At 45.4% G+C, this 11,371-nt stretch overlaps 3 protein-coding genes across 3 annotated transcripts; 1 reads left to right on the top strand and 2 right to left on the bottom strand.

The window, feature by feature from the left end:
* Window positions 1-5,157: 5,157 nt before the first annotated feature.
* N7532_001509 (NmrA/HSCARG family protein) lies at window positions 5,158-6,093 on the top strand (the record flags this gene model as incomplete). The annotated part of the gene is made up of 1 exon (XM_056614003.1): window positions 5,158-6,093. One exon carries the CDS (start codon window positions 5,158-5,160, stop codon window positions 6,091-6,093), a length of 936 nt encoding a protein of 311 aa, XP_056479044.1.
* A 1,755-nt stretch (window positions 6,094-7,848) lies between these two features.
* N7532_001508 (uncharacterized protein) lies at window positions 7,849-8,699 on the bottom strand (the record flags this gene model as incomplete). Its single annotated transcript, XM_056614002.1, has 3 exons — window positions 7,849-7,882; window positions 8,109-8,551; window positions 8,601-8,699. 3 exons carry the CDS (start codon window positions 8,697-8,699, stop codon window positions 7,849-7,851), a joined length of 576 nt encoding a protein of 191 aa, XP_056479043.1.
* Window positions 8,700-9,093: 394 nt separating this feature from the next.
* On the bottom strand, window positions 9,094-9,819 carry N7532_001507 (uncharacterized protein; the record flags this gene model as incomplete). Its single annotated transcript, XM_056614001.1, has 1 exon — window positions 9,094-9,819. The coding sequence occupies one exon, from the start codon at window positions 9,817-9,819 to the stop codon at window positions 9,094-9,096; it is 726 nt and encodes a 241-aa protein (XP_056479042.1).
* Window positions 9,820-11,371: the final 1,552 nt, after the last annotated feature.

Raw genomic sequence — 11,371 nt, 5'->3', positions numbered from 1 at the left:
GTTGTGGAACACACACAACACACACAGAGTATTGAAAAGGGGTAAATAAAAGTGACTGAGATTATTTCAGCGCTAAAAACTATTATATAATACAAGTTTTTGGGTCCCCCTCAGCTCAGGAAGCAGATCAGGCCGACAGTAACAGGTGGGTCGGGCCACACCTGACCGGAAGATCTATTTTCCAGGTGTAGAGCATAGATTAGTAATCTATTATTATTGGTCAGGTCAAATACCAACTTCTTGGCAATACCAACCCTTTCAATCTCCACACCCCTCCTCCTCTCCACCAATCGTGAGCCCTCCCAACTCCCCGCCTATTTTCATCAAGAACAAATTATTAATCTATTATTGTCGAATCCTAACTAGTTACACCGTACAGGTCCCTGAGTCAAGATGGTGCGTTTCCTGGAGTCCCACGCCCCATACAAGCAATACGTGGCGGATGCGAAGGCCGGTATGCTAGAACTACCCGCGTATGAGAAGGTGAGTGGAAACATCTCTGAGTGGGGTTTCTGATTGTCCTGGGCATTGAAATATATATTGAATGCGCCATCTGTGCTTCTAAAAAATCCTAATAGTGACCTTGAATATATGACTAATATGCATTTCTAGGATGATGATGGTAGCGTTATTGTCCTTCCTGGAGAGCTTTTCTGTCGATTCGAGGATTGCGATCACCAGGTATGCTATATGATCTTAAAATATTCTGAATCTATTACTAATGTATTATCAGAAGCAGTATTCTCACACTGGCAACCTCAAGACGCACCTCACCGGTCATCAAGGCGTGACGGTCTCTGGTAAGTACGCTAGTAAGGGCCGCCACGCTATCAAGGAGATGGACGAGGTCAAGGGTATTAACACATTCCTAATTTATTCTTGTTATACTACTAATATATGATTTTAGCTTGGTACACTGCTCTTGTTGCCCGTATCTCTACGAAGCCGCGACTTCCCTTCACGAAGGGTAAAGGCAAGAATCGGAAGGTAAGTTATCTCTGATTTATTGAGAACAGATTGCTAATATATTATAGATTTCTGTAAAAGCCGTGAGGGATTTCCTCGCCACTAAGCATATACACGATGACTGCAACGCCTGTATCACTGCTAATATCAGTAAGCGATTCTTAATATATCCTTAATGCATTGCTAATATATCATAATAGAATGCGGTACTGCCCCATTCACCTGCGAGTATCTTACTCGCTTTTGGGATGTGGACGCAGACTTTGAGCGTCTCGAGGAGGAAGCATAAATTTACAATTATTCTTAATTCCTTGACCAAAATTGTTAGAGTTAATAGAAGTGGGCATATTTTAACCTACCTACGCTTTACCTGTCTATCTATCTCATCTAATTCTTGCTGCCGTTTACGATTAGCAAGCTGCTTTTCGAGCAATTGTGCCTTTAAGTCCTCCTCTCGGAGCTGATGTTCAAGCTTTTGGATAGCAAGACTATCATGCTCTTGTCGTAAATTGTCAGAGGCAACCCGTTGTAGGCTTTGAGCTCTGTAATATATTAATAAAATATTCTTAAAACATCATAGAGTACTAACCTTGGTGTAGGTGTTCTTGTTCGGCGAGGAGTAGCGGTAGGGGATCTAGTACTAGATCTCCTTGGTACACTAGCTGAACGTCGAGAATTGGTACACCTGAGGTCGTATACCGTACACTTGTCTCATCAGATGCGAAGAACTCATCTATGTTCGATGAGCTCTCAAGCTGATTGAGTTCCTCTTCTAGTAGCCTCTCCTGGCGCCTTTTTTGCTCTATAGAAATGATTAATAATGTATTGTATATATTCTTCGTATCAACTTACCCTTTGCTAGGTGACGATCGAATGCTGCATGAATACCATTCATCCGATACCTTTGTCGAATTCCGGTTACTTGACGAATAGAATAAGCTTGCATGCGGGTCTTATCATGGGCAAAAGAACTAGAAATATTGTATTAATATACTATTAATATATTACGACGAAATTAATAAGAACTTACTTCAAAACCCCTTGTAGTAGTGAAAGCTGAACACCAGTACTATTGATCATATGGTGCGATTGCTCCACTGCATTTGTGTTCTTTCGAAGTCCTTCGAAAATCACATCAGGTATCTGACTCCAAGCTTTATTCAAAGCTGCCGCAACGTAAGGCAGTTTTTTATGGCGAGCCCATTGCTGAATGACAACGGATGATTCATGCTCTAATAATAAATTAATAACCTATTAAGAACCGATTAGAGTATACTTACCGATTATCCAGTCTAAAGCTTGAATATACTCCTCTCGATTCGGAATATCGATCACTGCTCGCATCCTTTCCCTACATCCAGGAGCGACCTGTTGCCCACGAAGTGCTCTATCAATACCCCTGTAGAAGTGGGCTCTACAGAAGACAACGAAGTGTTGGATAAGATCATCAGGCGATACTTGAAGAGTACTCTTATCAGCGAGAAAGTCTCTAAGACCTATAACGTATTAGTAATATATTAATAGTATATGATCTATTTCTCACCTCCGTATTGCTTTGTATCCATATCCAGAACGACAGCATGTAGCCCTGTACGATGGATTGGATAAAAGTAGAACTGGCGACTAAGCACACGCTCTATGCACTCAAAAAGCCGAGTAAATAGGAGATAATAGGTTGAATGGGTCTCGGAAACGACAATCACACGTGCTAGTGTAAAAACTAGAAGAACATTGTATTAATAAAGAACTATTAATATATTAGGGTAATATTTACCTCGGTCTTGCTCAGGTATATATTTTGAAAATGTAACCTCTCGCATTGACCTTTCTTTGAATCGTTTAAAAGACATGTCAATCTCTACCGATTCAGATTGGATGAAAAGCTCAGCCATGTCAGATGTGAAGCAAATAACCATAAGGTCAGGGTCTTGATAGATACGCTTCCTACAAAAAGGTTAATTATAATATATTCTCATTATATCACGACCTATTATCTTCATACCTTTAAAGGAGGATCCTTTTCCATCTCAAAGATCAAACCATTGATATCCTGTCCATGAGGAAATCGTAGGAGTCTCTCCTTTCGAATGAGTGTGCTGATCCGGTCTAAATTAGCAAAGCTTTCATGGACATGGAGCAGCGACTCGCTATTATTGTATCGCTTGCATAGACCCCGAAGCTCAGGGCTAAGGAGAAAACGTCCTAGGATAAAACATTATTAATATTTCTTTAATATATTCCTAACATATTAGAAAGAACTTTACCTGTTGTTAATGCAGGATTGTTCTGTAGGCGGATTATTCGTACTAATCCGTCTATAATTGCGGGTGGAGGCTTCGATGGAGGTGGCGGAGGGTGCATATGAATCCCGGTTGAGGTAAAAACCCAAAATGGATTGGACGTGAGGTCTATTGGAATAAACCAATGGAACTCAACGGAGCATTTGTGCCTTTTAATTTTACCAAGCCCACGTGTATGGTCAAATTCTATAATATAGTAATTAATAATATGTTCTTAATGTATTAAATATATATTCCTTACCACAATAGTCTCCACGATGACGATTTGTGTCGATATAACCACAGGTTTGAATTTCTCCCTGGACCTCTCCATCAAGGATTCGCCTAAGCAATTCCCTGTCGATACCAGAGTCAGGGCGCACACATGATGCAAAATGAGACCTTGGACTTTCATATGAATTAGAGCAATAGATATAAAAGTCAGATCCACCAATAACACTCTGATATATAAATAACAGGTTAGAAATATTTTAAGAATATATTAGTAGTATATTACTTACATTCTGAACCCATCGACCGCGCGGCGAACAAGTATCCTTCCAAGATCCACATGAAGTGCGATTGATCTTGAATTGGCGCATCGTAGATTGGTACAACCTATATGTTGCTGGTTGTAGAGGGTTTTGGGTATCACTGAATGCGATATGTTGGCGAAGCTCTTTGATTCGCTGCCAAATACCCTCAGTAACATGCGAATGCACCATTTGCTTGAGCTCAGGATCTGTAAATTCACACATTTTTATGCCTGTACATCTGTAGAGGCTGTGTAGAAAAGCGACCCTTTCTCCAAAGATAGAATCATGCTGGTTACGTCTGTTTCGATAGGCTTGTTTTGACGAGTATTGCACCTAATATATTATTAACATATTATCAATATATTAATGGGATATTAATATACTCCTTCAATTGACTGCTCCACTGCGAACAATGACCGATCAGGCACATTGATCACATATGTGAAGCCATCCGGGTCTGTCCGGGGACATTCAGGTAGCGCTGAAGTATATTCGATAAAGCGTGTTCGAATCGGCGAGCGCTTGTCGTGTAAGATAGTCCGTAGGAATTCCTAAAGACACAATATATTATTAATGTATACTTAAATATTGAGAATATATTATCGTCATACCGGAGGTTCATCTAGAGCATCTGTAGGTCCAGGGGTCCCTTGAACAGTAGCAGGAACTGCACTCTCCTCACTAATTAGCTGCCGCTGAAGCTCCTGCTGAAACTCCTGCTCAAGGGATTCACCGATATCTTGGTCGTCCTCTAAAAAGGCTGCCATACTGGGTGTGGGTGCAAACACTAGAATGAGATGAAGGAGAACTACCCCGCCTGACCCATGGTTCAGTGCGAGTGAATAATACATCAGTAATTTATTAAATGTATTCGCCAGAAATAAATTACAGGTGCCAAGAAATTAGGTGTGGCCTGGACTTATCGGGCTTATCAGGTGTGGCCTTACCCACCCGCAGGTGTTCAGGTCACATATACACTCCCCTCAGCTGTGGAAGCTGGGCGGGACCCAAAATTAGTCAGAATTTTTTGAGTCCTGCTGAGCAAATTTTGGGTCCCGCTCAACTGGGTGCCCCTATGAAACCCCTGTTCTGGCAATTTATGGGGGCAAGCTGACTAACCACAAAACAAGGCAATACGGCATCAATCTAAGCCCAATTAGGTCCTCCAGCACCTGGATTCCGACAGTTTGTTTCAGTCCCCAATTGGCTTGATTGATAAGCCTCGGCCATCCCCCAATTGGCGTGATTGATAAGCCTCGGCCATACTGAACCCCTAGTCCGATGCATCACGGAGAGGTAAGATCTTTAAGTACATACGCCGACTGTTCCCTAACGCTCCAAATTGAAATTCCCTCATTGAATCTTCCGTCTTCTTCATGTCTAAAGTTCTCGCCATTTTCGGTGCCACCGGTCAGCAGGGCAGCTCAGTCCTCAACCATGTCCTGAATGACCCAGAGCTCTCCCAGCAGTACAAGCTCCGCGCCATCACCCGCGATGTCAACTCCGAGAAGGCCCAGGAGTTGAAGAAAAAGAGTGTCGAGGTTGTGGAGGGCGATATCTCGAGCTCTACCTCTCTGGCCACGGCCTTGACAGGTGTGCACACTGTCTTCGCCATGACCACTCCCTCCCTCGGCCCCGACGCCTTCGAAGTCGAGCTCGGCAACGCGAAACGGATCGCCGACGTGGCTGTGGAGCAAGGCGCCGAATATATTATCTGGAGCACTCTTCCCTCCGTTCGGGATATCTCCAAAGGCAAATACACCGCCGTCGACCCCTTTGATGCTAAGGCTGCCGCAGAGGAGTATATTCGTGCACTTCCTATCAAATGCGCATTTCTATCTCTTGGGTCATTTATGGAGAATTACCAGTCGCAACCCTTCCTATCCCCCACAAAGGCCGATGATGGTACCTATGTGATGGCCCGCCATATATCGCCCCAGGCGAAGTTTCCTCTACTTGACGCGGTCGATGACGCCGGCAAGTTCGCGGGGGCTATCCTCGCTGATCCCACCAAGTTTGAGGGAAAGCGCCTCCACTGCGCTACAAAGCTATACACTATCACAGAGATCGCCGCCCTCCTATCTAAGAGCTCTGGCAAGACCATCGTCTACGAGCATGTCTCCGTCGACGATTTTAAGGCAAGCTTGCCTATCTTCCAGGATGTCTTTGCGGAGGCCTTTAGCTTCTATGATGAGTATGGATACTTCGGTCCCGGTACGGAGGAGTTAGTTGCTGAGGCTGCGGCAGTCGCCCGGGGCAAGCTCTCCACTTTCGAGGAGTACCTGGAGAGACACCCCTTCCAGCTTCCGTAGAGAACACCTTCAGCTTGCAGAGAGGAGAACGCAAGGAAATACAAATACAATTAAATTTACCATACAGCAGTGAAACTTCACGGTGCCTAGACTTGATGAACTGCATACATAGACTGAGCAAACCGCGAACGGATCACCATTTCGTAGTATGAAGATTACCATGAAATTCAAGTTACATAGGCTACTACCTAGTTCTTAATTCTGCTTTGAGTTCCAATGCGAGCAGGACGTGAACCCTAAAGAACTAGAGAACCCTCAAAATGACGGATATCTAGAAGTACAGGATACTAGATGGCAGTTGTGTGTAAATGGATATAAAAATGCAGTTCAAATACTAGTATCTAGCGAATCTATTGCACGTCGACAAGGCTGCCCATCACGATGCATCGTCGTATTTGGAATCCTGTTCGAGTCATACTTAAATAGGTGATCACAAGTTTTTCCAGACCCACTTTTAAACACCACCATATTCCAATATATATACATAGTACCCTAGTGAAGGGGAAGCAGCCTCGTCATTGTGAAAGAGCTAGGCTTGATCAACTACTAGTAAGCAGTAGGTCGCCGTCAGGAAGTTAGCCATACCGGGCACACAAAGAACGTAAACAAAACACTTGTTAGCTCTCTTTCTACTTCTTGTCCGTGGGCTGACCTGTATATATATGCCTTGAAACAAGTAGGCTCCGACATTACCAGGGGGATTAATGGTGGGGCGAAGTCACAGAAAAGCTAGATCGGTTAGTTAGCGAAGATGATTTCTAAGCAAGTCTAGTAGTATGACTGAAGTTGTAATAAATATAAGATGGGTTGCATCATTTAAATTCATTATATCTTCGTAACGGAGTAGTCATATCCTAGTAGGTAACAAGAAAGCTAGTGAAAGCCATGTATAGTCTAAAGATCTATGCCCTAAAGCCCCCCAAAAACCGGTGATAGGTGAATAGCAGCAAAATGTATACCAAATATCTCGAAATAACAAGAGTGGCCACCATGGCTGTGGCCTTAGGGGCCTGTCGATCTTCACCCTGACGGGGTTTATAAAGGGAATCCGTTGGAACATTCTAATGTTGTTCAAAGCCCGGGACATCCGAGCCGTGTTGCCCACAGATCGTCGCCTTGGAACAAAGAGTCGGTGTAGAGATGACAAATACCAACGCACAGCGGATGTTCCCTTTCGGGTGTGGTGTAGCGAAACAAGATTATTAAATCGTCCCACTTCCCCCCCTCTCTTGGGTGCCTCCCATGTCTCAACAACTATGAAACACGCAGCAGCTATGAAACAAGTTCACAATCAGAATCATTTGGTGCCGAAGTGAGCTTGTGAATCACTTGGTGCCGAAGTACTCCCCACATCGATATTCTCGCGATTATTATACAGTGAATCAATCGCTTATCCATTATAGCAATCTTCCTTCTCCGTCCCGAAGCCTCATCTGATCAGTAAGAGGAGTAGAGAGACCGATCGCGTTGTCTTTGGAATACAAGGTGCTTGTTTACAAGCTATGTGGATGTGCCGTAGCACCCACCCATCTCCACACCCCTGTAAAATTTCACCGTAAGGAATAGTCCGGCTTTGAATGCGTTGTGATATGTCATATTGTACCGGAATCAATTCCTGACCTCCCGGAATCACCAGCTTTGATTGGAAATATATAAATTGTCAAGCCTCCTGTCTGAAGAAAATAAGCAGCCCTGAAATATAAGACCTCATAATGAGTCCCAATCGGTGTCCTATGAAGTTCCCGTGAATATGGACTAAGAAGCATGGTAGGAGGAAGCCCATCGGGTCCTGCGACATTGTAAGCTTTGTAGCCTTTAGCTACAGCCTCATTGGCACGGCGTACGTAAACCGTGGTGACCGTTTTGCCGGGGCTATGTAATGGGCCACTTAAACAGAAAGTTTTCTGGAAGCACCATTATTACTTGTAGGTCAATCTCCAGATCTGCTCTACGATTATATTGCGATACAACTGCCCATCAATGAATTATACAGCCCCGTTTCTCGACACACAAACCGGGCCACCTTCATTTTATCCCTCCAAATGGAACCATTAATGTACTGCTCCAGAGAGGGCCACGGACACCTGTCGAACACCAGCCGCAACGCATAGCTACGGGCCTGGTCTCCGAATTTCTCTACGCCGCCATGGTCCTCCATAAAAGGTTTGGCGAATCTCCCGCTCTCGAGGCGGACAGAAAACGTCCTGGGCTGGAATGCGCCCTCCTTGAACCTTGAAGTGGTCATCCGAATTCGTTCGAGGGTATTCTCGTCAAAATTCCAACCCGGGGGACAGGGACAGCGGCGTTCCGTGGAGGTTATCTCTAGGCTCAGGTGGGTCAGTGTCTTCGCAGTCCTGCTTCCAGTGATCGCCAGCTGCTCGTCCAGGGCTGTAGGGTTTAGGGCTCTCCAGTCAAAGCTCGCGGCCAGTGTAAAGGCCGTTTCGTGTCCGTCCCAGATCTGCTGGTGTTGAGCGCACGCCTTTTGCGACAAATGGAAATGGACATACCTCACCGGTGCCGTCAACACGGAACTTGATGCATTGCCTGTCGCCGTCGTAGTACCATGGCTCTACAGCCAGGATGGAGCTGATCGTTTGTGTCGCCATGGTCAGGATATTTGGCTGCTTTGGTATCTGTCCAGGAAAGCCACTGTTAAGTGAAGAGAATACCCCCGCATAGGCTTGATCAGCACATGACTAATTTGAGTTTGGGGCCTGACTTTGCATTCATCACCATCTCGAAGAACAGTATTAGGCAACCAAATGAGCATGAATATTATTGAGGTGCCTATTCCTAGTAAATATACAAAAAATTTCAACCATACCCAGACCCAGTGAGCAACGGGGTGAGCGGAACCATGGAGATCAGTGTAAAGTTTCCCAGGAGATAAATGCCATACCTACACAAGTCATAATTACCTAGGTATATTTGGCAATCCGCTGGTATAGATACGTAGGAAACCGAACGGGCAGACGAAAAATCTTCTTCGATCTCTTTTTGTCATGTAGTAGATCCGAAGCCTGAAATCAGGTCCTCACCCGCGATCCTTGTTTTCATTGCCTCCCGCATGTATCGAGCCTGATCCTTGGCACGGATGATCCTCCCAGTAGCGAGGTCTGCGTCTAACCCGCACGAAAGACGGAAAATTTTAAGCTGACCAAGCTTGACAGTCACCTCCCAGTGCTTTTTGGGTATTTTGTCTTCACGGTCGCTATGTCTGCCCACATCGTTATACCAGGCTACTCCTCCATCGTTGGCGTCGGTAAAATTGCTCGTGAGCAGAGCCGACCTCGCCACTGGGTCAATTTGTAGGCCAGGACCTGTTCGTTCCGGGTCTCCGATCCAATAGACCTTGTTTGATGTCGGAGGTGTTTTGTCACTTGCTACGATAGCTTCGAGCGACAATTCCTCTTCATGTGTATTGATGATGTCTGTGAGCTGTATATTAGGCCAAATCCATCGGAGAAGGCGGAATTGAGGCTCAAGCTGAAAGAGGATATGGGAAGTGCCAGTCTTGAATTCGCGCAAATCTTTTCCATTTGCTTTGAGCCAGAGCGGACCAGGGAAGTATGCTCCTACCACCGTGACTGGCGTTGTAGTTGCATCGCTGGTTAGTAGCATTAGGTGTGGATATGCATTATTTTCCAGGGTCTTCACAAGACGGGTCACTGTCAAGTCATCTGGCCTCTGTGTTTGTTTTTCCAAAGTAATCCGCGCGTCCTGCATCGTCGCCCAAGTGCTCGTCGGGAATTTAGGGTGAGGGATGAACAGTGTAATAGCCCTAATAATCCCGCTAGATACAGCTCCTTCTGGCTCCGGTACATGTGACAATATATTTGATTATCTGCATCCATCGGTGGTTGAAATAGAACAGTCCAAAGCTGGTGGAATCGTTGGTTCAAGTTCGGCTGTCAAAGATTAGATATACCCAGACACTCCAGTGTATACGCGCATACCAACAAATCCATTGCCCTGAGAAGATGCTCAGATCCAAGTTTCTCTCCATTATAGTCCCCGCCCAGTCCTTTAACCAGAATATCGGCCAATCTTTCGACAACAGGCTCAGTATTGTCGAAAGTGCCAAAACAGAAGTATGATCCCCATTTAGCTTTGTGCAGTCTCAGCCGTAGAAGCAAGCTCAATAATGTCGACAAATCCTTTCGAGTCACCCGACACCCTGTCCGAACTGGACTTTCACTAAGCAGCTTTCGGGATGCAGGTCCTAGCTGATCCTGAGAAGGAGCCAAGCTCACCGATTGCGGCTGCGTCATGGCCAAAATATCCATGACTTCCTCCTCCAGAGATGGATCTGTGGGCTGGTTGTTTGGACCCTCCGGAAGGCTAATGCTTCTAAAGAGACTTTGGAAATCGGCTCTGCGGAAGAAAGCGCAGTCATGGCGCCAGAAATACTCCCCTTCGTCCTGTGTACCCAGGATATCAGTGCCTTGAACGGCTAGGAGTGATACAGCACGTTGGAAGCCGCTCGAGTCGACTTTGGTACTGTCGGTGGCATCGCAGGGGAAAGGGTGATAGGCAAAGTAGAGGAAACATCTCCACAGCAGTTGGACCACGGTCTCGGAATTTGCCACATCAGGGTGCTTTTTCTCAATGTATTCCCGGAAACTTATCACGTTCCAGTCTAAACGTATCGTTAGTTTCGAGAGCATCCTTTTAGTGGTCCACGTACACCGCTGGTGGGAATAGTCTTCGACACAATAGGCGTCGAATGTGATCCAGAGATGCTGGACCTCCTTTATTCTAGGGGCGAGGGCTATCTTCAGATCTTCGAGGACAGAATCTGGTGAAGTTAAAGATGGCGATTCACATCAATATATATCTATTTCGACTGACCTTGAGAGGCTTCATTGAGATACCTTTTCACCTTTCGTTCGTGGGGGCCGAAGTGAAGGCTATTCAGCACCTGGCCGAGTGCTCCCAGCATGTTTCTGACTGCAGTCGCTCCGAATTATTACTTTGCGTGAAAGAATCCAATATGAGGATAGATAGATACGTGAGACTTCGAACCTAAAATGAGGTAATATAAATAATAGGCGAGCTGCGCGGTAGTTGCCATCTATAACAAAGCGTCCTGCATCTGGTTCGCTGATGCCTAACCAGAAGGCCGCCAACTGTGCACTACCACTGCTTTTGGGCCAGGGGATATCCTTAGAGTGGGAGGATCAGGAGTTTGCTGTTTGTGTTGGATCTGCAGGAGGTAGCAAGCTAAGGATTCCTGTTCAGATTAGTCAGCATCTCACCCAACAACCACGACAGTTAG

The sequence above is a fragment of the Penicillium argentinense genome (assembly GCF_028826775.1).
Source record: "Penicillium argentinense strain IBT 30761 chromosome Unknown utg000002l_segment0_segment0, whole genome shotgun sequence".
NCBI lineage: Eukaryota > Fungi > Ascomycota > Eurotiomycetes > Eurotiales > Aspergillaceae > Penicillium > Penicillium argentinense.
The sequence above is the reverse complement of the archived record's forward strand: the minus strand, read 5'-3'. Positions and strand labels throughout refer to the sequence as shown.